The sequence below is a fragment of the Aythya ferina genome (genome assembly GCF_964211825.1).
Source record: "Aythya ferina genome assembly, chromosome: 17".
Taxonomy (NCBI): Eukaryota; Metazoa; Chordata; class Aves; order Anseriformes; family Anatidae; genus Aythya; species Aythya ferina.
The window spans coordinates 7163039-7190469 of NC_140316.1; the positions used below are offsets into that span (position 1 = coordinate 7163039).

The 27431-nt window shown below is 51.9% G+C and overlaps 2 protein-coding genes across 3 annotated transcripts in view; one reads left to right on the forward strand and one right to left on the reverse strand.

The window, feature by feature from the left end:
- GGT1 (gamma-glutamyltransferase 1) overlaps window positions 1–25077 on the reverse strand; it is a 60582-nt gene extending 35505 nt beyond the window's left edge. Inside the window, exons 1-3 of one of the 2 annotated variants that reach the window (XM_084538914.1) lie at window positions 24973–25077; window positions 22985–23089; window positions 8852–8916 (exon numbers count right to left, since the gene is read on the reverse strand). In XM_084538914.1, the coding sequence (XP_084395040.1) occupies window positions 8852–8892 (41 nt within the window). In that variant the 5' untranslated portion in view covers window positions 8893–8916; window positions 22985–23089; window positions 24973–25077. Of the gene's footprint in view, window positions 1–8851; window positions 8917–22984; window positions 23090–23395; window positions 23540–24972 lie in introns of those variants that run through there. The other variant, XM_084538909.1, reaches the window with a different exon arrangement.
- LRRC75B (leucine rich repeat containing 75B) lies at window positions 6251–25854 on the forward strand. Its single transcript, XM_084538937.1, has 4 exons — window positions 6251–6953; window positions 11473–11601; window positions 14477–14589; window positions 24213–25854. The coding sequence occupies exons 1-4, from the start codon at window positions 6690–6692 to the stop codon at window positions 24733–24735; spliced, it is 1029 nt and encodes a 342-aa protein (XP_084395063.1). The 5' UTR covers window positions 6251–6689; the 3' UTR covers window positions 24736–25854.
- The last annotated feature ends 1577 nt before the right edge of the window (window positions 25855–27431 follow it).

A 27431-nucleotide genomic window follows, 5' to 3' on the forward strand; every position in this document is an offset into this window, starting at 1 on the left:
CTTGGAGATATTGTGGGTTTGTACCAGAGACACCACAGAGAGGAATTTCCTCCTCAGGGCCTTCCCCTGCTCCCGCTGAGGGCAGAGGGGATTTTGCCCCAGTAGAAGCAAGCACAAAAGTGAGGTGTCTGCTCTCTCATGCTCTCTCAGCCCATTCGGTGCTTGCTCCCACCAAGTCTCTGATTTTCACCCTGTAATCCAAGGCACTGAGCTCAGCCAAAGCCTGGGGATTGTTTCACACACACAAGACCCACAGGCAAGCCTGAATTTCCAACCCTGTTGCTCTAACAGGGACTCTATGGATCAGATCTTTTTCCAAATTGCAGAGGTTGTTGGAGAATCTGAAAGGAGAATCAGAGGAATCACTCTGCTGAGCAGGACATCTCATGTGCTGTCCTCATGGCTGGACTCGCTTCACTCTGCCAGAGCCAGTGACACGTTGAGAGCTCCGAGCATCCCACGCAGCCGCCTCTCAGGCCAGCTGCTGCCTTCTCACAGTCTGTGCCAGAGTGGATCAGACCTCCACAGCCCGGCTGTCTGGCCACAACCGTGGCTTCCAGCGCCAGGTCCACATGCTCCCCTGGAGACCTGTGGTTGTTCTCAGCGGTTTAGCACTGCACTAAGATGCTTAGAGCCAATATAATCTGCGCACTTAGCAGTTTCAAATGCCAAAAGAAGATTAACAGCACCAGGCGCTGCCTTCAGCCTCTCCTGTAGGGGTTTAAGATGGTTTAGCTCTGTTATGGAACTGTAACTCCAGCCCACAGCCTGAAATTGCAGAGGTCCCTTTTAAGCCAGGTTTTTAAAAAGCTCTTCAGAAATATTTTCATGAGACACATAAAAAAAGGGGTCCCAGTGGAATGTGTTCCAAGATCAGATGTTTCTGCCACTGGAAATGTGAGAGCTCCATGGCTATGGCACGATTTAAGTCTATGCAGGGCTCTCATCTGCTGATTCTCCTGTCTTAGATCAGGACAGCATCACTCCTTCAATGGTTTCATGTATAGTAATGCCTGGAGAGGTCCAAGGGCTTTCCCCTACACCTTCCATCAGCCTTGCAAAAGCATCAGCAAGTGAGGAGCTGCCGCTGTGCCCCAAAGGCAGGTGGCTGAACAAGGCAGCCCCCTGGGACCCCAGTCTACCCCTAGAGGTGCCAGCTCCCGGCATTTGCTTCGTTAGCTGCATTTGCTCTGCATGTTTTGACTTTACTGCCCCACTTTACAGGCTGATCAAAAGCACAAGGGCCTTGTGCTGTTGCCTCCAAAAGCCTCCTGCTGATCCTAGTGACACCCCCTTCCCTTTCTGTGGTGCTTTCTGTGGGTCTTGCAGATCCTCTAGGGGAAAGCAGAGAGCTGTGAAGGACAGAAAACATCTGCAAAGCACCCACAGCACCAGGGTTTAGTTCTGCTGAACTGCTGCAGTGGCTGCAGTGCCTGGGCAGAACACAGGACAAGTCAGGGGCTTCCCACCACCTCCCTCTGAAAGCCCACGTGGGGCTGGAAGAGACACCCCACGCTGTGGGTATGTGATATGCTTCCTGAGTGGGACAGGATGGCATGGGAAGGGCAAGGCCTCTGTGGTGAGCCTGTCTGGCCCAGTGCTAAACAGGGCTGTGACGGGCGTCTCTGGTGATGCTTTCAGAGCTGCTTGCTCTGCCTTTCTGCCAGGCGCTACAGCCACTGCAGCAGTTCAGCGCAACAGACTGTGCGTCCAGTCCTCACAGCATCCAGCTTCGCAGTCCAGCTTGATTTAATCAAGGTAAAACTCATCTAGATAAAATGGGTGCAGTGAGCTCCCGGAATGAAGATAAGTAGAAATCCTCCATGTACCTCAGATATCTCATTAATTCATCATGAAAGCAGTGGAAGTTTGGAATTCTCCTGTGCTAAGAAGTCAAGTTAATGCCATGCATCGCTGGAGAGGGCTGGTGACCTTCCCTGCGCTTGCAGCAATGGTGTCCAATTTAACTGTGACCACAAGATCATGGGTTGTTAAGGTTGTCTATGCAGGCAATATTGAGGCCAACAAATCTGCTTTCATGTGCCCCGTTAGAACTTGTTTAATTTGCTTATAATGAGCAGACCAGTGTCTGTGATTACTTAGCACAACTTGGTCATTTCTAAAGCCCGTTACTGCACAGATGCATGCCTCAGACCTGGAGCACCAGAATACTTAAGGGGCCTCATGGGCCACAAAGAGAGCCCCAGCTGCAAGAAGCAAAAGGCTTAAGACCTAATTAATATTACATGGGATACGGCTACTATCTCTCCATCAAGTGGAGAGTCCCAGCAGCGCCTGTCTGCATGCAGTTACTGCTGCCAGCACTGATGCTGTGGGGACTGCCCAAGACCATAGCCCAACTGACGCTGCATTCATCCTTCCTCTCCCTGCCTCCATGCACTCTGCACTGCCATTAAGGGGGTTTCTTCCCCAAAGCTGTGCTGCTGTGGGAAGGCAGACCTCCAGGTCTGTGCTGCTTTGTTCAGTCAAGGGTTCACAAGTGGCTGGGTGATGAAGCTCCCCACGTATATTTCCCCTGCCTGCAGACAGACTGGGACAAAGCAGCATGTGCATTTGTCCCCAGATACAACAGAATTAAACCTGGAGCGTGGACTAGCTCTTTGCAGGTATTCACCCAGGACTATGGCTCCTTCTTCTTCCAGTTCTTCTTCTCCCAGGCTTGGCTTTAAGGGATCTGCCAGCAAGCTCAGAGCCACCCCAAGAGAAATAGCAACTTGGGAGCTGTGACAAGCTGGTGTGCAGGCAAGCAAAAGCTGAAGTCATAAAGTGTGAGGCAGTAAATGCAGTGCCTGGCAGCTCAGCTTCACCACCGCCTTAATCCTCTTTCCTTTCTTAAATGCTAAATTAATCAATTACATTTCCAGCCCAGCAACAACAGTCAAAAATGTAGCCTTCATCATATACGAGGCAAACATAATTAGGATTGCCATTCAACTCCAGCTTGACCAGCATACCAATGAGAACAGCCTCAGCGCGCGGGGGTGCTCAGCGCACGCGGCCGTGTGCGTGCCGGGGTCCTCGCAGGCAGGGGCACTTGGAATTGCAGTCACAGCACCGGCCAAAGGGATTTCAAGGAAAACGGACGTGGAATGAGCTCTGGCTGCAGCAATCCAGCTCTGCAGTCTCTGCCGGGAGTGCCGTGGCTCCAAGCACTATCCGAAGGGGGCACATTATACAGTACAAACTCAAGGCACCCCTCTGGGTGATCAGGGAGGAAGCCGCAGCCTTTCCAGACACAGCCAGTGAGCCCAATCCCCTTGCCAAGCGCTGTGTATGCCACAGGCCCTACAGGGACGAGCTGATACAAAAAGTGAGAGGCCTTGGCAGACTGGGGCCATGGTGCCAGCATGAATTATTTCTGCAATCAGAAGGGGTGAGCAAATACTATCCCCTCCCCAGTCTACCGATGTCACTGTCACTGAAGACTAAGCTCACAGGGCAATGGCAAGAGCAAGCCAGGGGCGTTCAGTGAAAGCATCAGCTCAAGGTTCAAAGGCATTCAAAAAAAGTGAGTGCGAGGAGACAGAGTAAAACCACAAGCCTCACTGTGCTATCCAGTAGCTCTGGGGTGCATCTACATCCCCATGGCTCTTGTGCCAGCTCACTAGAGCCCACAGCAGGACTAGAGGAGGGGCAGGGAGCTGATCGAGCATGATCTAAGGTCTGAAATGGCTTCTGCATGTGGGATGGGTGAGCAGAGCAGGATTCTTCAGCCTGGGGAACGAAAACGTGGACATGACAGGTTTATCATTTGAGAGTGGCTTTGAGAAAATGAATAAAGAGTGACTGTCTGCCGTCTCTTCCATGATTTTAGCTACAAAGCATCAAATGAAAACAGCAAGCGACAGATTCAGGACAAAGTAAATATTTCTTCACACAACACTGCTGAGCAGTGGAACTCACTGCTGTGAGATGCTGTGCGTGCCCAAAGTTTGCTCAGGATGAAAACAGTCTTAGGAGAAAAAAAGTAAAGGATGATTAAAGAGAGAGATCCCTACCTCAGGAAATTCCTGAGTTAGTGGTTAGGAGAATATTCAGGAGAATACCAGCCTGCAGCCCTCCTGTTCTTCTGCTTCTCCCTAGGCATGCTCTATTAGCCACTGCTAATACAGGATCCTGGGGGACAGAGACCTGTGGTCTGATTCGGGGCAGTCACTCTTCCCTTTCTGGCACCGACCTGAGCCCTGCTTACTTGTCCTAAAGGCCAGGAGCTGGGAATGTTCCCATTGCTGGACACTGGGATGATGACAAGGAGATGTGCTTGCAGCACAGAATTTGAGTGAATAGAGAGAGGAGCTGTTTGCTTTTGATTTCCCCATTCTAGGTGTAAGACAGACTTTTGGGGAAAACTAACCCAGCCACACTGCGCCCAGCTAGCTGTACCTACCAATACCATACATACCTGTATTTGGGTTTGAACCAAGTTAATACCTTTGTGAGAGGTGCTGGTATATCCACTGGGATGAGGTGGAGCAATTCCAAGCCTCAAGCTCACATTTTGTGGTCTCTTAGCCTACAGAGAGCAGCCAGGCAGCCGTTCTCCCTCAGTAGAGCCAAGCCCAGCCTCGGTGTGTTTCTCATTAGCTCCTATTATTCCTGCTATTGTAGTGCTTCCAGTTTTAAAGCACATAGACGGGAGACAGCTGAACAGCTCCCACAGTTGTTTGTTTGCTAAGAGGATTTGATCTGTGGCAGGATATTTTCAAGTCACACACAGAGGAGAAGGTATCCTGGTAACAATACCATCCTCTGAGCCGCCCGCTCGTGCCGGTTCTCCTGCCGCCTCGGAACAGCGCGCACAGCCTCATCCCCGCCCAAGTGTAAACTGCAGATTATGCTTCCTTCCCCTGACTCTCTGAGATAAGGCAGACAATAAGGTGAGACAATTCAGCCGTACAAAGCCGTTCTGCTATTAACTGATCCCTGGGCTACAAACCCTGCTAGTGCTGCTCTCCTTTCAGCAGCACTCCCAGACCGGAGCAGGCAGAAGCAGGGGCTGAGGCAGCTCGTCCAGCTGCTGGGCAGTGGAGAGAGGCCACTGCACATCCCTCCGTTAACACCTTACCCACTGCTGGCTGCCAGGCAGATTTTGTCTCCCCCCTGGCTCCCAGTGACACTCCTGAAGCCATAATGTTGCACCCCATACAGCAAAGTGATTTTCTCCTGACCCAGCCTCCCGGAGCTCTCCAACCAGATCCCAAAGTCCTTACTCAGCATCTACTCCCTCCCACTGGGATTAGCCTGAGTCAGGTTCAGCAATATCTCAGGATCTGTTGATGCTAATTTCTCTCTTGCAGGTGCTCAGCTAGAGCAGGGAGGGGATGAACAGGGAGAGGGAGAGTCAGGGCTTTTGTTTGATCAAACACTGAGTAAAACTCTGAGAAGGGCCCACAGGATTTGGCCATTGTAGTTAGAGCCCTGCATAAATACTGTGGCACAGCTGATGCATTGGCCAGGCTGCTTCTCAGTCCAGCCCCATTTTGTCCCTGTCTGTTCAAACCAGACTCACACCCCTGGCGCAGTGTTTGAAAGAGGCTACAGGGCTGCTGAGCACCCACATCTCCTTCCTCCTTCCAGGCTCTGCGGAATGCTGAGAAGGCAAATGAACCTTTCAGGCTCTGTTGAGCAGAGATGTGGCCATTCCCAAAGTGAGGGCCCAGTGGCCACAAGCACAGGTCCTTTTGCAGAGGCACTGTGTGATGCTTGTCTCCCAAATGCACGTGGGGAGCCCAGGCTGTTCCTACAGCTGCGTGCCCTCATGTTACAGCCACCAACACCCTGTCTCGGTGTACAGGGCTTGCCATCTGTCATGGGCACCTGGACTTGATGTGAGGATAGTCCTGAAAAGGAGCCAGCTTGTGACTCCAGCTGCAGAACGCGGAAGGTCAGGCTGAGCTACTGGTTATACTGGGAGCATGACTCGGCTGCCTGCAAAATCTCAGTGGCTAGAGATGGAATCCAGGCGTTGTTTTTTTTTTTACCATCCTGTTGGATTACAGAGATTTCGTCTAAGGAAAAGCATGCACTACACTTGCTGTGCACTGCTCAGGGAGGGAGGGATGCATATGAGGAAAACACTTCTGCCCACCGCAGGTGAGGAACGGTGCCAGAATTGTACTATCAGTTGCAGACGACTGGTAGTGGGCAAAATTCCTGCCACTTTCTAGCTTGGTAAAAACACCTCCTCTGGGTCCAACAACAGGCTGACAGAAAACACAGCCCACGTAAGCACTGCCAGCCAGATGGCACGTTGTGAACCGCTGTTAATCTCGACAACCTTTGGCAGCGTTGAGTTTGCCCGGGAATAAAAGCTCCCCCCCAAGCGCCTGGATGCAAGGAGCAGTCCCGGCATCCGCTCCTCTCTTTGTCTTCTCCACCGAGGACCCCCCGGCAGAACAAGCCCCGGAGGAGGAGGAGGAGGAGAAGAGGAGGAGGCGCCTCCGGGAGAAGAGGCAGAGGCAAGCCAAGCGCAGGGGCACGGGCAAATAACCCCCCCGGGTGCCCGTCCTCGGGGAGCGCCGGGAACCGCCAGGCGGGGAGCAGGGGGAGCCGGGGCGGAGCCGGCCGGGAGGGGCAGCCCGACCCCTCCCCGCCTCTCGGGGCACCTCCCCCGGCCCGGAGCCCGGTGCCCGGAGCCCGGTGGCGGCCCGGAGCGGAGCAGCACGGCCATGGGCTCCCGGCTGAGCCGGCAGAGCAGCCTGGAGGAGGAGGGAGCCGCCGGCGAGGAAGCCAACGGCGGCAAGGCGGAGGGCGGCCGGGGCGACTTCCACCTCTCGTCCCTGCTCCTCCACCCGCAGCGGCTGCCCGGGGTGCTGCGGAAAGCCTCGCCGGCGCCCTACGTGCGGCGGGTGGGTTGGCTGCGGGAGATCCAAGCCACCATCCGGGAGCACAAGCGGGAGCACGCCGTGCACATCCTCAGGCTGCTCAGGAAGGTAAGCGCTGCGGGCTGGGCTGCGCTGGGCTGGGCTGGGCTGGCCGGGCACAGCCGTGCCGAGCTGAGCCGAGCCATGCCGCCAGCTCCGGGGATGCTCGGGCAGGAGCAGCCGGGGGGGGAGCAGCAGCCGGAGCCCCCTCCCCAGCCCGGCGGGGCGGGTCCGCAGCCCCCCGGGGCGCGGCTCTTTGTGCTGCCCGGCGGGAGTCGCCCCCTCTCGGGAACAGGGGTCGGGAGCGGGGCTGCGCAGCCCCCAGGAAAAGGGGTCCCCGAGCCGCAGCCGCACCCAGCCTCGACGGCCCCCCAGGGGAAAGCCGCCGGCCACCCCACTGCCACCGCCGCCCAGGCAGGCTGGCCAAGAGCTGGCCCCCGGAGCAGCCAAGACGGTGTTGGGGAGGCTGCCTGGGACAGCCCGGGCTGGGAGGAGAGGGAAAGGGGTCAGTGTATCAGTGGGAGCTTGCTTCTGTCTGCCGCCATTCGGGGACAGAGAAGGCAGCGTGCAGACAGCCTGGTGCCAAAGTGATGCTGAGCACAGAGCCCCGCTGCTGGAGCAGAGCCAGCTCCTCCGCTGCTCAGCGCTACCGTCGCCTTCCAGACAAACTCGGCTCCCCCAAATTGCAGGCAACTCTGTCATAAATAGCAGAGGGGACAGATCCTCCCTCCAGCTCAGGCATAAAACAGAATCAGTTCTTAGCTTATCACGTTGCTTCATTATCTAGTGACACGTACATATCTTGGGACCACAACCAGTGTCTTGCTACAGTGGCAAGTAGCCTTTGGGCACGAGCCCTTTGGAGCAGGGACTGGCTTGCTACCAGAGAGCGCAGCAGCCGCAGGGAGCTGCATGAACAGCCCTGGCTGCTCCCAGAGCCCCAGGTTTTGCAACACACCTGACAGTGGTGATCGGTGCGCTATCAGCAAGTTGCATTTTTATGACTAAGAATTTACAGGACCTAAAATTACATCACTACTTTTCATGTCCACTGCCCTAGAGCTCACGTGAGGAGTACTACCAGCGCTACAAACCCCTTCTTGCACACATGTAGGTAGATAAACCCTCAGCAAAAAGCTTGTATGGCAGACAAAGACTGAATAAGATTTCAAAGGCTGTTTTGGAAAAGCACTGTTAGAGTCAGCCATTGACTTCATAAGTGTGGCAACATAACATGAACAGACTTTTGCAGGGTTTGCCAGAGGCCAGAATTACAAAATGTCATTTCCTATAATGCTCAGCGCCTCTCCTTGAGGCTGAAGCACTGAAATCCCTCACAGACCCTGAGGTCTCCAGAAGGTCCATCTGGGAACAGCCGGGCTTTGAATGCTGACTCACAGGGCCATTGGGAGCAGAGGGTCCTTTCCAAGCCCTCCTGTCCATGCAGTCTGACAGTTCCTTTCGGGATCAGCTGGGTGCCTGGCTTCCCAAGTCTGCACTGAGAATTGCCATGTCCTGGGCATGTTTTGCCCACTGCCCTTGCAGTTCTCCTTGTTATTTCTGGTCCCTACCTCTGCCCGTCCATGCCAAAACAGCAACCGCCCAGTCATCTGCTCACACCACCACAGTGGGACATGCATCCCGTACTCACACTGCAGCCTTCCTCTGCCAAGTTAGGCAGAACCCATCCAACACCCCCAGAACCTCCCATTCTTGGTGTGCTCAAAGATTTCAGAGACAGAGAGCTACACTGCTATGGTGTGTTACACCTTTCAACAACTGAACACAACCGTCAGCCAGGCTGGGGTCAGGCACTCACAACCAGTCCTCCTCATGTGTTCAATGCCAGCTTCAAAGCGTACCATGATCAGCCTCTTTCATCATTTTACAAAACTGCATCACTCTTGAAGCAAATTCAGCCCTTAGCTTGGTGCCCAGCACGGCGTTCCTTACACAGACTGGCTTACCTTGGCAGTAACACACTCTCAGGAGTCGCTGACGAAGGCATCCCAGCTGAGGGTCTGTTTGTTACCTGTAAAAAGAGACACACCTCGTTCACTCCAGTGGACAGCGAGGACACTTAACACCATACCTTGTCACTGTGCCTGAGGCCGGGGTGTTTGCAACCCCCAGGGAAGGTAGAGCAACCTTGGAGGCAGAAATGCAACCTCCCTGATGGAGCAGATGCACTCAGCCAGACCGAGGGGCATGGGCTGCTGCTCAGTGCTTCCTGCTGCAAGGCGGCTGCTGCTCCCAGCAGACTCGGACCTGCACGCTGCAAGTGGCTCTGCCAGTGCTTTTCAGCCTGGGGACTACAGACCCCAAGGGGCTGTAGATTGTTCCTAGGACATCAGGAGGGTGTAGTTAAATAGAGAAAGCCAGCTCTAAGCAGATCCACTGAACAGGGATGCATAATTTCTTTATTTTAGAAGACTGCACACTGAGAACAACTGCAAAGTGCAGGTGTACACTCATACACATTTCTTTTGTACAGCAGCACTCTGACAGCTCCGTTGCACGTGGTCTTAGTCCCAGAAACATCCACCTGCAAAAGACAGGCCAGCTTTCCTGCTGATGTGAGTGGGCATTGCTCAGCTGAGCTAGTGGAGACGTTAGACTTAGACCAGCAAAAAGTCTGGTACAATCTGATCTCCCTGGGCTGAGACACCAGCCAAGTGTCATTTTGAAGATAATGGCACAAAGCCAACTGAACTGCCCAGATTGATAATATTCTGATTCTGCTTTCTTCTAACTGCAGCCACCCTTTAGGTGGCCCATTTTCAAAAGAACGAGGGAGGAGAGGAGGAAGAAAGAGAGGGAGAGTGCAAGGGACGAATACAAATAAGATGAACTAAAAAATGGCCCTAGGCTAAGAATTTATGGACTGTCAGTGCAAAGTGAATAACCACACCTATATTTTATATAAAACCCTTGCAGGCAGGATTTATAATGGGAATGCAGATTCAACTTAGTGGTATAGCTCCAACTAGGGGAGTTTAATTACTGTTCTGACATCCACTGCTGCATGCTCAGCCATGCCATCCTCTTGGCAGCTTTCTTCGTCTATGCATGTTACACTTTGTGTAGGAGGCTCCGTTTCCCTGAAGCCTTACGGTTAAGGGAGACATTGGCATGACGCCTGGGTACACTCCTGGCCCATATCCAGCTGTGTCTGTCCTTCAGGATTGATCCACTGCTTGGGTTCCTTGGTTGCTTGCGGGTATCGTCTGTGTACACACAGCAGTGGGGCTGTAAAGCATTTGATTTATTCTCCCTTTCTCTATCAGATCTGCAGTCAGGATCCGTCTCTGTTGTGCTCTCTGCTTGATTTGGTCTGAGCATACCCAGAGCAGGAGAGAGTGGATACAGCACTGGCTTTGGTTGCTGCTTAGGGTTAAGATCCAGCACCTCTGCCAACTGTGGCTCTGTCCCTGCTGGTAATGTATTTGTGTGCGCGTGCACACCCAGCTTTCTCTCTCTTTTTGTAAGAGCTCTCAGTGCATCTTCCCCTGGGTGGTGCCTGAAGCACACATTCAGTGGAGCAGTGTGAACATATGGGGCACCCATTTGCTTATTCATTTCTCCTGGCAGCAGCATGCAGAATGGGCAGAGGACTTGTTTCCTCCCTCAGCTGAGCCCTCCTTGTCAACGGAATCAAACTCAGCACCATCCCAGTTAGGGAGCGTTTTTGTTCTACTTTTCTGCTGCTGGGGTATTTTTCTACCCTCAGGGTATTTCCAAGCAAGTTTCTGCAGTCTTTCTTTCCAAGATGCTCTGCTGTTTTCCCATGTGGTATCTCCCAGTTGTAATACTTGTGTTGTATTAGGTTTTTAGCTTTCCTCTTAGCAGAGAACAGCGCAGTTCTTTGCAGTATCACCCATCTGGCCCCTGGGGAGGCATCTTGTTCCCAGAGATGCTGAGGTTTCTTCTGCTATGCCCAGAGGTGCCATGTACCTTGGGGTCCATAGATGTAAGTTGTTCCCTTAGCTCACATTGTGGAAGATGGAAAGAGGACTCCCCACAACTGACCTGCAGAGTTAACTATAAATTTACCATTACACCCTAAAAAAAAATAATACTGCCAGTGCTTAGTGCTTACTGAAAGTTTCAAAGCTCAGCTCAACTTGTACTGATGGACAGGACCAGGATAGATGGCAGTATCTGGATACCTGTGGAAAATGTTTGATTCTTCCAGAAAAGCTGAGACTGGTGTAGCAGGTTTGGAGCCAGCCCTTCTGCATGGCGCCTTCCACAGATTCACACGCTGAGGCTGACAAAACTGTGAGTTTCTCTGGAGAGAATTTGCTCTGGGCTCCATCCAGCCTGTAAATGATCCTGCTCTTACCTTCCTGCGATACGTGGAAACGAGGCGGTCGGTCCCTGTGCTGACTGACTCAGCTTCACGCTGAATCTCATGCAGCTCTCCCCATCACCGCAATGCTGGGTCAGGCACAGCTGCTTCACCTTTGCTAGATAGTTTCCTGTGCTGAGTAACCAGCTGGCACCTCGTGGGATTTACTTTCTGGTTTCAAATACCTCATGGTTATGGCTCCAAGGAAGCCCGTATATCTTTCTGTTTTTCTCATAGGACCTGGGACTGGAAGGAACATTCCTCAATGAAGTCCTCTACAAAAACGCGACTTTCCTCAACTTGGTGGATCCCATCTCCCATGACTTGCTGATGAGCCTTGCTAGAGACCTTCAGTGTCCCAAAAAGGTGAACCCTCCCCTCAGCTCAATGGACACTTTGCAATGTAGCACCGATGCAGGACAAGCCCAGATGGGGTGGCTCGTTCTGTGTAGTGCTCTGCAATCCTCCAGAGCCAGCCAGCATACACCCTTGGAGTCATAGCACATATTCTTGTGCATATTTCTCTAGAAATTGGTTTAAACTACCTCAGAACATGAATGCAATTGGGGGAGCAGGAGGTTACAGGCCCAGAAATCAGGAATTTACTTTTCTTGCTAACAGAAAACTTGGTGGCATGGTACCTGCCAAATAAAAATAAACAATGAGGGGGAGGCAGGTGGTGGTGGCATATTCAATGGCATGTCCCTGAGGTTCAAAACAGCTAGCTTTTGGGGAGCTTATGGGGCTGCAGAGGGGAACAGAGATCCCTGCAGCTCTGCCCAAGCTGGTGACTAGGAGGAGGAGCAGAACCTCACTTCTCAGGTTTTGTCATATGACACTACCCTAACCCTTACCGGGGAGCAATACATCCTCGCCATAGCCCCCCAGACCTGAGTAAAGGGTGCAAGTCGGGGCTCAAAAAGCAAATATGCTATGTGTGCAGGATCCCTGCACTGCTGCCACAGCACTTCGGAGAACGAAGAGAGCAGAAAAGGCAAGGCAGGGTGCAGACAAACCTCACAGGTATCAGTCCCACAGCAACGCCAGCATCTACTGGTTACCCTTCGCCACCACTAACACCATTCATTAGCTCATCAGGCTTGGCAAGTGTCAGGTTTGCTTTATAAGGAGGGCAACAGAATGAGCTTATGCAAAGAGAGACATTAAGTACACACAGCTCAGAGCAAACAGTGGTGCCCTAGGGAATGCCCAGTGGCTTTCTAAGCCTCATCACTGGGCTGCAACACAGCCTGAAAATTTTTCTTTTTAATTTTTGTCCAAATATTACAAGCACCTAAAAAGGAATCGGAGGGGAGAGGGTGCAGCAATAGGACCAATTAACCTTAGTTCACTGGCCTCATCTCCAGCTGTTCTGGGTTGTTTTATCCAGACCACCTCCAACCTCGCAGTGTGCAGTGCCCTTTGTGGGGGGTGGCACATGCCATTGTGTAGATAAGATTTTCCCTATTTGTCGAGCACCTCAGGTGCCCCTTGCAGCCACCAGGAGTTTAATTAGGGGGGCTGGAAAGACTCAGCACCCCCCAGCACCAGCACACACATCAGCAGACCACGTCCCCTCTCCGCCCCTGGCTGAGCACCTGGTGGCTGTAACCGCATTACAGGCAAGCAGCTGAGTGCAATTCCCAGCCTGTCAGTGGAAATTAAATCAGCGAGGACACGGGAAGGAACAGGAGGGTAATTCTCAGTTGTGAGCCAACAAACAGTTGCGGGGCACTGTGCCAGCTCCTGTACTGAAGCCTGGTGTGCACGTGCACCCACTTGGAAAGGTTTGCTGATGGAGGTGGCACCAGGGTGCCAGTTCCAGCCTTGCCAGCACAGAAGTGGCCCGCAACAGGGCATCTAATCCCAGGCATGGACCAGTCCCTGTGGGGTTCCCAAGGGAGCAGTGCTGTGCTGAGCACCGAGGCTGGGATCCCTCCTGACTTGGCACAGCAGAACGGCCACATGCTGGCAGCGCGTCCCTGGGATGTTGGGCTGATTCAGTGACTGCTTGGAAAAGTCACCGTGCAGCTGCTGGCCCACAGTACAGCTTGCAATAAAGAATAAATTAGCGTATTCCCTGACAGCTTTACTATGTGTTTACCTATCAGGTCCCTAAACGCACACGTTGCACCATGGCTGGAGGGCTGAGGAAGGGGAATGCAGGTCTCTGTCAGCATTTGGAAAATATGAGAGAGGAGGCAGAAATCCCAGCCTTCAGCAGCTGCCGTTTGTCATTCTGCTTTGCCAGGGGAAGAGGTGCTTTCAAAGTCATGGAGACAGGGAGTGTGTGCAAAAATCAAACCAGGAAAATAGCAGCCACCTTGGTGCCTGATGAGTTACTGCAGGGGTTGGAGGGAACTGCTGTTGGGAAGCTCCCAAACTCAAATATCCAGGACTGCAAGGATACGAGGTGTAATTTGGGGACCTCGCTGGTTCCTTGTCCCAGCATCTCCCAGCTGGAGGGACCAGGAGTTCAGGTGCTGCTGCAGGAGGAGCAGGGCTGTCCCAGAGCACATCTCTCCCAGCAAGAAGCACCTGGGGGATGGGGCAGGGGTGCTGGCTGCTGGGCTTCCACATCAGGGGAGCAGACGGGCAGTCCAAAGACAGTATGCAGCTGAAGTCTGGGAAGCACGGTGACAAGGTAATCGATACAACTTTAGCACAGTCCTGTAACGCAATGAGTCAGCAGCTCATCTGCACATGGGTGCTGCTGAGGATACAACAGTGAGGAGTCGAGACACTCCTGCTGCCTCCTCATTGTGCTTTTATGAAAGTGGAGCTCTTTTGAAGAGAGGGAGCTCTTTTGAAGAGATGGAGCTCTTTTGAAGAGAGGGGCCCTGCACAGAGCCCCCTGCACATTGTCTGCCACCCCTGCCTTCCAGGCAAGCTCTAACCATGTCACACAGCGTGATGCCTGGCCTAGAGCAGGACCCCCTGCCACAGACCCATCTCTCGCACCACCTGTTCCCTAGTAGGATGTGTAATCGCAGCCCCAGTCCCTAGTCAGGGCAGGAACAGGCTGGCTGGGCTCAGGTTCTTCCTGCTCCTGGTATCCCAGGAGAGGATGCTATGTCACGCAGAGGCATCTCTGGCCTTGTCACCCTTCCTCTTTTATCCTCTTCTCCATCTCCTATTCCTTCCCCTGCTTCATTATCATCCTTGTCCCTTTGCCGCCCTCCCCCTTGCCTCCTGTTATGCAGCACCACACGCAGAGACTAAGCTGTCCCTCTGCTTTCAGGAATACGACCCCTGGAAATCCTCAGACAGGATCTGCAGGCAGCTGATTTACCACCTAACCCCGCACTCGAAATGGCACCGGCACGGCATGCCCCGGAGGAAGTCCCAAGTGTGGTAAGTGGCCTGGCTGGGGACACCAGGGACAGGCACAGAGCGGGGTCTGCCAGGATAAACTGTGCTGTGCAGCCAAGCATCATCCAGGTCTGCCCCTGCTGCCCATCTCGGAGAAAGGCAGGGTTGAGAACCTGCATGGCAACCTCTGCTCAGCCTCTTAAAAGAAACACAGCCAAATGGTGCGGTGTCAGTGCCAGAACTCCTCTCCCTGGCCTGGTTTGCTCTTTACTCCTTTTCAATCCCACTGCCTTCGTGGTACTGCAGCAGCCAGCCCTCCCAGCAGGGCCTGCAGGGTGCGTGGCCCAAGGAGCACGGCCAAAGCTGGCAGCCCTGCCGGCCACCCTGTGCTCCGCTGAGCTCAGCCAGCCCCGGATCTGTGCCCCACTTTGTCCTTGTTCACCCCGTACAGCTTCCCTGTCTGCAGGGAGGGTCTCCCGATAAAAGGCAATGCCACAAGCTGAGCGTGCCACTCTGCAGGGAGCACTCTGCGATGGCTGGCAGAGAGGTGGCCGTCCTTGCTTGCCTCCCACAGCTCCTTCAGGACCCACGGTGATGCAGGGCCTCACACACAGGGAACACAACTCAAAGCGCTTGGCCACCGACAGCTCCCCCATGGCAGCTGCTTTCTGTTACTACAAACACATTCAAAGAGCCATACTTGTTCTCCCCCGATACTTGCTGGTTTTTCTAACCAGGTAAAGAGCAGTCCCTACTTCTTTTAAACCCACCTCTTCTTTTAAACCCACCCCTTCTCTCGTTTTCTTCGAGCAAAGCATCTTTCTATGACACAGATCTCCAGTGCTGAAGGAAAGGGAGAAGCAACTACAAGAAGAGCCCCATTAGCCTCTCAGAAATGAACGTAGGGTTGGGCAAAAAGATAAAAATGGCAGTGCCTGGTCTTGGCTTTTCTTGAGACTCTCATTGTCTTTGATGGATGTACCAGCAACTTAGAATTCCCCGTGAGAATTGATATTTCCATAGCACCTTTTGTTCTTACTCAGAAGTAGATCCCCAGCATGCCTTAGGGAATAGAAGCCTATTGGTTTGCTGCCACTACAATTTCCAGGCTATCTACCTCATATCTGTAGCCCCCCTCCCATCCCCTTTGCCACCAGATCTGCACGCTCTGTGACTCTTAATGCACTCTTCTCCAGCACCCCCTGGGGCAGGCCGGTTAGTGCAGTCTGCAGGTGGGATCGAAGGCACGGAGCCATCAGGCAGTCCCAGGGTACCAGAAACTGCAGAGCAGCAGCTTGCACCCAGCCTGCCATCCGTCAGCAAGAGCATCACGCCTGTGCACTCACCCAGTAGCGACACAGAGCAGGTCTGGGGCCAGAGAAAGAGCCCAGACCCCACACAGAGGGGTCAGGTAATACCCCAAGTATTGGCTGGGTACAGAGCATCTGCGAGTACGAGCAGGGAGAAGGGAGCAAGGCAATGTGTGATGGAGGGGAATATAGGTCTAAAACGGGTGGCCCCGCCTGGCAGCCAGACCCAGCTGCAAGGTGTTACATAAGGCACAAAATAATTTTGATTAAATATTAAACAGCAGCACTTCCTCTTTGAAAACTGGAGAGGAACTGGTTTGCAGTTTGCGGCAAAAAGTACCTGCAGAGTTGGCATCTTTGGCTGCTGCAAGTAAATGGATGTTGCCAGTAGCAGGAAAGCAAGAAATAGCTGCTTCACTTGGAGGCATCAGGGCCTAATTTTGTCCAGCAGGGCTGTTCTTAACAGATCAGAATCCTCCACTTCCTGCCATCGGCTAGTGGGAGCACTTCACTGTGATGTGTCTGAACCCATGCCCTTGGCTTGTACCCTTCCTGCCCTCAAGGTCCTTTAAAAAGTGTATGTGTAGCAGCAATCCTTCTGAAGGCATTTCTAAAATTTATTGGGGACCTAGGACAGTTGAAAGGAATCAGTGCATGCAAACCATATTCAGAAACTGAATTTTGTGGTCTCCTGAGCTTTGGCTTCTGGCTTTCGTGGAGCTGGTACACTTGTTCTCTTCTGAAATGTGATTTCTGCTTTCTGGCAGCACGCCAGATGGGTCCAGAAGATAATTAACAAGTCCAGTACACAGACAGCTGCGAGCATCTGCCAGGCATTAATTACATTGGAGCTGTTATGGAGATGTGGTGTGGGAGGTGGAAAGCACCCGCACCCCTACAGCCAGATCACACACAGGTGTTCACCCCATGGCCAAGCAACAAACCTGCAGGTCAGGAACAAACGAGTCACATCCTCATCCACTCTCAGTGGAACCCCAAACCCTCAGGAAGTACAAGCCTGAGCCACCCATGAACTGATGAAGAAGAAAGGATAAGATGAATTTCTTCAAGCACTCGTGCTTTGATACACAGCAATCCCAGCACAGCTGGAACTGTAAGCTCCATTAAGGACCCATCAGGCTTCTACCAAGCAGGATCAGTCTTATACCATTCATGCCATAGAACCCCAACAGGTACCAAACATTCACAAATTGATGAAGTTTGCAGAACACCATGAGAGCTTTCAGACAAGCACGTGTCCTTCTGGACACCCTTAACCACAAACCTGCTCCCCACTGAAGCCATAGGTCCTACTGCTTCTCATACCACCTTTACTACTGATGTATTTAGCCCAGGGCTACAACTGCAGCCAAGGTGCAAGGTATCTTATAGGGGAAGAACACCATGGCTACTATTTCCCCTGGGTGCCTTCTCTGCAGAGCCACTAACAGTGTGATGCTCATGGGGCCCCGGCCCTGAGCCTAGGAAGGAAATCAGCCCACTGTGGGTTGCCACCAGCCCACGTGCTTTTACCGGATGAAGGCTCCAGGCCAGAAGCAGAACCCATAGAGAGACGTGGAAAGAGAAAATTTATTGCAGCAGACTGAAGGCAACAGCAGCTGAGGGGAGGGGAGATCCAGCCCAGGGTGTCTCTGGTTTCTCCAATTAACTTGTCGCAGATGCAGGGAGATGGGTCCACCTCTGCAGGGTTCTTGACAGTAACTGTGTGCCTTGTGCAATCAAGGCTTTGCAGTGTTCCAGCTGTGCTTTCAGCCAAAGGGACTTATTTCAGCTGCCTGGGTTTGCCAAACTGAAAACAAGGGGCTCCATTCTCCTTTCCTGCAAAACCCCATCGCAGGTCTGCAGCTTCCAGCCAGCAGCCTGCACCCCACCTTGCAGCTACTTGGGTAGGCTGCCTAAGCAAACAGAGAAGTAGAGCTTGTATTTGTAGAGGATTTAAAATTAAAAGCCCGAGGATAACGTTTTCTCAGCAGGAACCAGCATGACCTTACCGCACAATTGTCAGTCTCTTACATCCTAATGGGACTTCAGTTCTAGGACTGTTTCACAGTTGTATAGATTATTCACCCTTAACAAGATGAACACATCCAAGGGTGTTGTTTAACTCCAGCTTCTAATTAAATCGATGTTTATTGTGTAAAGAGTAATGGGTTAAGAAATGCTTCTCCCTGTGGACATAGGCTTTTTAGGCTATCAAGACCACTTCTGTGACATGTTGACAGATGCAGAACTTTTGGATAATTACTAAATGTTGTTTTCAGATATCTCAAGGTTTCCTTAGTTCAGCATTGCGGGAGGACTGCATGTTCTCTTCCAGAACAGGGCTGGATCCAGAGGGCTCATTACTTCTCAAGGCCAAAACCATGCTGGACTACAGTTCAGAGGGGAGAGGTAGAAGGGTATCAGGTGAATGTCACCTTTGACTGGAGAGCTGGAGCACAGCCTATGTGCCCACAGTGTGGAAGCTGTGGGTTACAACTGAGCTGTCCTGGCAAAGCTAGGTCAGGGAACTTTATGCAGCTTCCACTTGCATTGCCCCAAGAGCTGGCTACTCAGTGCCCTCCTTTCTTTAGGATCCTTTCAATGGATCAAGTCTGAACCCATAGAACACGCAGACAGCAAACAGACTGATCTTTGCAAGCAGGGTGTTCCTGGTGCAGAGAAAAAAAAAAAATCTCACACAGTAACCTGTTCTGGAAGAACAAAGGCAGCTGTGTGCATGGAGTCAGTAACGCACACTGCATACATCTGGGCTTTCCTTGTCACAAGTTGCACCACGGTTTTTGTTCGTCTGCCCGAGTGAGCTTCATTTCGAAACACCTTGGCTAATGTGAAGCTGGGTGGGGAACCAAGTGTTCCTTCTGGGCTCGTTGCTCTGTTGTTTATTTATTGACGTGCGCTGCCCAGACATTGCGGCATTAGATGCACTTTAAAAATGCAATGAAAGCATTTGTGTCTAGAAGACTGCAGGGAAGCAGCTCGAAAGGGCTTTGGGTCTTTTTTTTTTCCACTCTTGAAAACATCACTCAGGGCCATGGATGACAGCTCTGGCAGATTAGATCTCAGCTTTCACATTGCCTGAGATGAATACTAAGCAGAGCTTCCATTTCACCCTTATGCAACAGAGTAAATAGCCACCACCATTCCTGCTTTAGAGACGGGAAGCCAAGTTAGAGAATACCACCCAATTAACTAAAGTCACATGGTAAGAGTCAGATGTGAGTACAGGAACTGCCTCACACAACATTTTTTGAGAAGCTGCTGCTCACAGAGACATCCGACAGACACAAACTGGTGAATAAGCTGTGGAGAGACAGCAGCTGTTCCCTCAGCTTACAGTGCTGAGACCCAGCCCCTACCGTGACCAAGGTTCCCAGCAGCACTGGGAGACAGGTACACCTGGAAAGGCTGTTAGTGATGGAAGGGGGCAGCCAGTACCTCAGCACTGCTTTGTTATAGATCAGAAGGAAAAATCCAAGACCAACAGGCAGGAGAAGCAGGACATGGGTGGAAAGATAAGCAGGGAATGAAAGGATGCAGGCTGGGTGGCAGCGGGGACCTTATGCCTTCATGGCTCTTGCACAGGCCAATGTTTGACGGAGCTGGGAGAAGGAGAGGTGCTCAGCTGCATCATCACCTGTGGATAATCCACGTCCTTCCCAAGTCACAGAGGGAGGGTGGCAGGAAGAAGGCTGCCTTTGTGTTCCCTTCTCTCGCCAGGGATCAAAAGAGCATGGGTGCAAGGGTGGAGACGTGACTTGAGGGACTCCTCATGGAAGCAGCCTGTTTGTGCACAGCTTCCATCTTTGCAGACGTGCTGGGCCCAGCCTCAGAACAGCTTGGGCTGGGTTAGCCTAGGTCAGCGCTTTTGAGGCTTCTCGTTCCTTTGTCTCATCAGAGGCAGCTAAAGCCAGCTCTTCAAAGCAGCACCCCGTGCCACCGGGAAGCAAAGGCAAACAGATTATGCTAAGTAGATAATTAAAAAGCCCAGAGTCCATCCCCTAAACTGCTGCTTAAAGCAGAGCAGCCATCCAGATACACCTGCTGTTAGGCTCTGTGCAAGGCAGAACAGCCAAGAAACACCTGACTCATGGCTAATTAGCCACCTCTCCTCCCAGATTCCTTCCGTAGCTCGGAGACAGGGCAATGAGGCACCTGCAGGACCCTGAACACTTGCGCTGAACAAATTCCTTCAAACCCCACAACATCAAGAGGAGGCCAAGCACTGCTGTGGCTGCTGCCGGTCCTGGTCATTGCACTGGTGAGAGCTGCTACAGCCACCAAAGAATTTAGCTGATGAGGAAGAAGCTGAAGGGCACTGATCTCTTCAGATGGCAGGAGGGCAGGCGCTGTGCCCCACTGGAGGCTGCATCCAGCTCCAGGCATGCAGCAGGGTCTGGCTGCTGATCGCCTTTGCTTCTTGTTCAGTTTCACAGGGAAGCTGCATTTCTAACTTGAAGCTGTTCCTCCAGCAATGGAGAGTTTCCTCTCTCAATTTGCTGCAGAGAATACAAACACCATCTGCTTCACTGCATCCAGGGTCCAGATCCTTGCTAGCTGCAGATCCCGGCAATTGGAAATTCACACACAGCACCAGTTGCAGCAGCACAAGGTTAATGCAACCTCCAGTGCTTCGCAGTCCTCTGCCTACAAGTCCCATGTGCATCAAGAGCCATGTCACTAAGTAGCTGTTTTGTCTCACACAAAGAAGAAAGCTTCTTCAATTAAAGCAGTCTTTAAGCCTATTTTACTTGCAGAAATTAGGGGATAATAGGCGATCCACTTCCCTGGAAATAAACCTGGCATTTGCTCAGCTGCTGCACAGATGCCTGAGAGCCTGGGGTCTCATCCTCCCCTCTGCCCCCAACAGTCCTAGAACTCAAAGTTCCAAAATTACCAGATGTCAAATAATTCAAAGTAAAGCACTTACGGACATGTCCCTGCCACTTCTCTGGCCAAGGGACATATTTCCCTCTGAAGCAAGAGGAGCGGTCAGCTATGCTGTGCCCTGCCCCAGAGATGGCATTTAGGTGCACCTCATGCAGCCACGCAGGAACACCAAGCAGGCAAGGAGAATTGCCAGGAATCCCAGCATGTCTGATGCTTCTTCACCTGCCAGAGAGCCAAGGGGCTGCTGCAGCATTAGGGGCTATCGTCAGCCAGGGCAAGGCTTCTCCCAGTATTTTCCAGCTAGAGGCATTTCTACAGGCAAGAGAAAACCTCTGGAACTGAGACAGGAGGTTCAGAGTCACCCCTGCAGGTAGAGAAATGAGGGCAAAAGGAAACAGCAAAAACAGAGAGAGAGGAGAAAAAACAACAAGAAAAAGCCAGCAAAGGAAGGAGGGCCCTGGCACTGCACAGGACAGTTTAAGCACATTCAGCCAGGAGCAGTCCAGCCTGGAGAATCAGTTACAGGACAATGATTTGTCTGCTTGACTGAGGCTTCCTTTGGGTACTGGCTTCCTGCTCGGGAGAGCAGCAGAAGGTACTTACTCTGGTCAAGCACAATCCATGACTTATTACTGCAGTCCCTGCACAGCAGTCAGCAGGAGGGGAAGCTTAACGGGCAGCGAGACAAGCACATCACTTTTGTCCTTCTGACATTTCCCCCCACTTATCACTGCCTGCACTCAGATCCAAGTCACCCTAAAGAGATCAAGAGCCATTCAAACTCGCCCCCTCTTTGGAAAGCTGCTACTGCAGATAGAGCAGGAGGAATGGCACCTGGCTGAGGCCTGCCAGAGGGAGTGGTGCCAACTGCAGACAAGACCTGCAATCCCCCCCCCTCCAGCCTGCTTTCCATCCCTGTACCAAGCTGTGGTAGCACTAAAGCTCATCCCTTGTAGCTGTCCAACAGAAAGGTCATGTGAGGCTTTGCACAGACAAGGCTTGGGGTGAGGAGGTCCTTCTCTTTGTGTCCCATCTGTCTCCCCCTCCAGGATCTGCCATGGGTTGAGAGCACTGGTGAAGATAATTTTCAGGAGGCCCAGGTTCTGCTTCCACAAAAAAGATGCTGAAGTAATTACAAGCTTGCTTCTAACCTTGTTTGTCCTCTATTCTCCCTACACACACACACCAACAAAGCCTTAATCTAAACCAATACTGAGGCCAGGGAGGACTTCTATCTCATCTCTTATACCAGCCAGTGGTACTTTGTGCTACACCACTGCCAGGGACTGGTGACAAACCATACAAAAAAAAAAAAAAAAAAAAAAAGACACAAACTCTTTTTGCAGGTGAGACATAGGAATACAGCCCCCATGCAGCCTGGGCTGCTCTCAAGCATCCCTTGGATTACCCAGAAACAGGAGGCTAGCCCAGCGCCATCCAGACTGCAGCATGCACAGTTCACAGCTTCCACTGCTGCTGTGAGCAAAGCAGGTGATTAACTCTTTGCAGCCCTGTGTCAGGGACTCTGGTATCAGAGATACCAAGTACTGCTCTGAAACAAAGGCCCTTTGGAGAAGTCACTTGTGTTCTCTCAGACCAATTTTAACTCCCCACTGCATCAGTCTCTGCTGTTTGGCAGCATGGCTGAGCACTGCCCTCCTTGTCCCTCCTGTGACTGACCGAGGGAGTGGTCTGGGTCATGTAAAATGTAGGCATTTGATAAGTGATGTGTAGGACTCTTTCAATCCTCCAGGTCTGAATGTAAGTTACTCTGTGCTGTTAGCACGTTCTACCATGAGAGCTCGTTAGCTTATGTGCCTGTTTGCAGGTACAGCCTCAGCCCCGCACAATGAATTCCCTCAGGACCCACAAGCACATATAGAAATAGCCAGAACAAAGTGCTGCCAATACCACGGGAGGAATTTGGGGGCTAGAGCACGTCCAGGGCAGACTGCAAGGTCACTTCCACCTCACACTCCTTCAAGGAAGCACAGCTGCAAGCATATCAGCATCAAATGCATCCATGAAGGGTTGATGCATACACTGAAGCACATTTATTCACCTGTGTTATCAGACACCCACAGGGAGTATTAGGGGCAGAAGTTTCTGGGATGCCATTACTAGGCACATAAAGCAAAGCTTTAGAGGCAGCATCGCATCCTCCCCACAACTGCAGAAGGGCCTGGCAACACTAAAGCTCGCGGGGTCATTCTCACCTGCCACGGTAGCTCCTGTGGTGTTGCAACCTTCTCCAAGGAAATTGCATGTCCCCACGCACCCGCTGCTCTCAGGGCCTGGCTGTGCCGCAGCCGTGCAGGACACTACAGAGAGCCAGATAGGAAGAGTGGGCACCTTCAAACTGGTGGTTAATTCCTAGCCCACCCTGCTCCTCCCAACCCCAACAAGGCACATTTACACCCCCAAAGAATGTGACTAAAGACACCAGTAGGGATCCTAGTAGAGCTCCCAAACCCTTATGACTGATACAGACAAACTGGAAGGACAGCAAGGCTGGTGTTAGTTTCTTGGACATGACACTAGCACACACTTTTACTCAGTCCTGCAACATCCCCCCTCCAACCTCCTAGAGCCCCACAGCTCCCACTTCTCACAGCACTCTCACAGACCTGCAGTCCATCGCAGAGCTCCATGTCCCACTCATTTTGCAAATCCAACAGCCCTACAGCACACCTCTACTTGCTGTGCAGCCTACTTCCTTCTTCTCCTCCTCCTTCCACTTGCCAGGCAGATAGCAAGAACCACAGCTAAAACCAACTCACTGTAGATTTCTTTTAGCACCCTTATGCCCTCTCCACCTCCTCACAGCTGCAGCAGATCCCAGATAATCTGTTGACCACAGGGACCTAAATTAGCAGCCACTGGTGCTGCTTATCACTTGAGGGACACTGGGGAAGGCTCTTACAGGGATGTGGTAAATCCATTCCTGAAGAGCAGTTTGCCTATAGACTGTTTTCTTGACAAAATATCCTTTTCTCAGCCTTTTAACACTGCTTTACTTCTGCAGAAAAATCTGTTTGCAACAGACCTTGCTGTTCACCTGGAGAGGTGGCACAGAAACAGCCCCCACACAGTGCAAACCAGTGCATTTGGAAAGTTTGCTTGCCATGGTTACTTCTGCTGACCACGCAGCACTGAATGTCTGTACGTGCACATACAGACAAACCCTTTGAAATGTGCTAGTGGAAGAGAGCTTAGCAACACGGGGTTAGCCAGTTCTTGCAAAGTTCATGTACAAGTGCTGAGAACACACAGAAAAGCCCCAGGACACAATCTGCCCAGAGGCATGGTGCAGACCTTGTGCCCATTTCCCAGACAAGCTCCATTAGCCTTTTGCTGAATGTTCTAGCCCAAGTTCCTCATGAGCCCTCCCCTGCTCCAAGTGTATACCCTAAACAATCTCTCTCTGTCCCTTTCCACCATCAGCCTGAAGACCAGCCTGCAGAAGAAAGTGAGCCAGGACTCGATGGATCTGTCTGGGATCCCCCTGACCATGCGGGATGTCCACCGCATGGCCTACTACCTGCAGAACAATGGGGACCACCTCACCTCCGTGGACCTGAGCTTCACCGAGCTGAATGATGACATGGTGCGCCTGCTGCTGCCCTTCCTCTGGGCACTGCCCAAGCTCACTCACCTTTCCCTCAATGGCAACCGACTGACGCGGGCGACCATGAAGGAGCTGACTGACACCATGAAGGACATGAACAAGTTCCCTTGCCTGGCCTGGGTAGACCTCGGCAACAACGTGGATGTCTCCTCCATGCCGCAGCCCTTGCTCGTGGGCCTGCGCAAGCGCCTCAGCCAGCAGACCACGCTGCCTACCATCTACGAGGCGCTCGACTGCGACTCAGAGATCTCCAGCGGGCAGGAAGGCAGCCAGCTGGAGGATGAAGCAGCAGGAAGCACCCCGCCACGTGCTTTCCCTCAGCAGGGCTGCGAGAGGTGACTGGACAACAGGCCGGCGCTGGCACACTGAAGCCGCCCCAAGGAGAAATTCTGAGTACAAACACCGAGCAGAGGGCCAGCTTTACCGGCTTCCTTTGGCGCTTTTCTCTCGCCTTCCCTGGCATCTCCCCCCAACTTGCTGTGAGACAAAAGCCTGTCGGTCCCCCCAACGTGCTCCACTCCCTCCCCTCACTGCCAAACCCATCGCCCACGTTACAGAGAGGAACCAGTGACTTACAGTGAACCTGGTCCCCAGGCAGGGTCTCACTGGAAGACGGGAAAAGACCTGTCGGAGTCAAGAATATCCTCCAGAAGCCATTGGGTTGAGGGAAAGTGATGTGGGGGGAAACCTAAAACAGAAACAGGCTTGTAGTTTACTTCCTTTCTTCCTTTTCCTAGGCACCTTGGAAGGCTTGTGACCTGCAGTTTTGAGTGTGAAAGGAGGTACCCCAAGAGCCTAGCTGTTGTGGAGCTTAGCTGAAGGGCTCAGAGGCCAGAGCTGGAGCCCGGCAGTGTGTCTCCCTCTTGTGTCTGGCTCCTTTTGTTTTGTTTTTTTCCTATTGTGTGTTTTGTATTAACATCTGAACAAAGGGACTTGGTCAGAGACCATTGGATTGCATAGGCTGGGGCGGACACATGGCTTGGAACTGCAGCATCAGGATATTTGCTGTGTGACCGGGGTGAGAGGGAGGGGAAGGAGGTATGTGTTGGTGGGAGCATGGGGGATGGGACGAGTTGGGATGGGATGGGAAAGCTGAGGGTAGAAAAGGGAGGGGAAATAGTCTCGTGGTTTCACAGGATTGGTTTCAAGAACTGTGTTTTTGTATTAAAATTACAACTTCCAAGTGAAATTAAGGAGAATCAGACAGCTAAGCGCATAACTGTGACACTAGAGGAGCAAGCAGCAAACATGCCAGAGGTGGGCACTTCCCAAACTAAAGTGCAAAGCGTTGGCTCCTCATGGCATATTGCACACCTCTTAATGCAGAGACATGATGTGAGCAGCTGCATTGCCATTTCCAATGCTGTCCAAAACCAAACCAGTGATGCAAAAATTCTAGTGTTTTCCACATTGCTCATGCTCTATATAAACACAATAAACAATTCTCTTGGACATAAATCAAGGTTGGACTCGATGATCTTGTGGTCTCTTCCAACCTAGAAATTCTGTGATTCTGTGTGATTCTTTAAATGTGAAGCACTACTAAGTCTGAGTGTCTGGGCTGTTCACAAACTGAGCCAGCAGCCCAGTCGCTGCAAAATAAGGACCAGGGGTTCTCGTGCAGCACCTGAGCAGCGGGAGAGGACCAGCAGGTGCCACTCGCACCAGTGAGTGTGGTTCATTCCTTATAGGAGGATGAAACATCTGCGCTCATTTGAGGTAGGCTGTGGCCTTTCATGTTAAAAAAAAAAAAAAAGGATAAAACTTTATCTGATAAGTCAAGTCCTCTCGATTAGCTGTCCCCACAGGAATTCAGGGAGCAGATATGATTTTGAAAGACTTAAGAGTTAAAGAAATCAGATGGATTAAGAAGAATCCCAACATACAAATCCTGGCCCTCCTGAATTACGAATGGTAACCTTGTCTTTCTCTGCTGACTCTCTCTGGGAGTCTCAACACATAAGAAACTCTCATATACTAAGCCAGACAAATCCACATGAAATGGATTCTTTCATACTCCTTGCTGATCTCTCAAGATGTTGCAAAAGCAAATTGGTGATACTGACTTACCAAGTAATTCATCCCCTTCGGACCAAGGGTGGGGGCACCGGCTGGTATCAGTATCTCTGATCAACCGCCAAAAGCCTCAAGTAGACCATGTCCTCTGAGGAAGGAGTCAGCTTTAGAGACACCTGTAAGTATTATAACCTGACACTGTAAATGCTGGACCTGGTCTTCCTCGCACTTCGGTCACTGGATGCTTTGCCACTGGAGCAGGACATGTAACCTTCATCCTGTTAACATGCAGACAGAAGCGCTGTAAAGGCTCTGTCCTCCCAGCACAAAAGAACAAAAGATACAAGAGGTAAAGCAAATATAGCTGGGGCCTGTGTTAGCTGCCCCATCCCGGTGAAGGTGTGAGAGAAAAGGCCCCTGGCCAGAACATGGTGCTCGGGCAGGAGGATGGGGAACAGGGAGCGCTGATGTAGCCAGACCCCAGCACAGCCCAGAGCAGGGAGGGAGCATGTTCCCCTGCACAGTTTTTAGCTCACCCCCAAACACTTTTTAGCCCTCCTAATGAATCTGGATAAGTGGAGTAATTTCTGTGGCACAAACTGTATTTGGGAAGCATGAGATCACTTTGCAGAAGGCAAAATAGAGTTTCTCTGTGGCCATTCCAATTACTGGGGAAAGGCTGTGCTGCTTTCAGAGGTCACCACCTGCCTTTCTTCCCACAGCTCACATTTCCCCGCTCCATGCAGTATCTTTCCTCCCCTATTGTGGAAGAGATAGTATTTATTTTTTTTCCTTTTATTCTCTTCCTTCTAAAATACCTTTCAGCAAAAATGAAAAGCATTTTGAATGTCAGCAGGATCTGCTTAAACTCTTGCAGTCTAAGGAGAGCAGCAGTCTGTTCCAAGAAGAAATCTCGGGCACGAGGCTCGGTGCCACCTGGTGAGTCACAGTGGCATATCTAGAAAGAGGGAGCAAGGTGCTGAGCATTCAGTCTGAGCGCTGCCTGTAAGGCTCTGTGG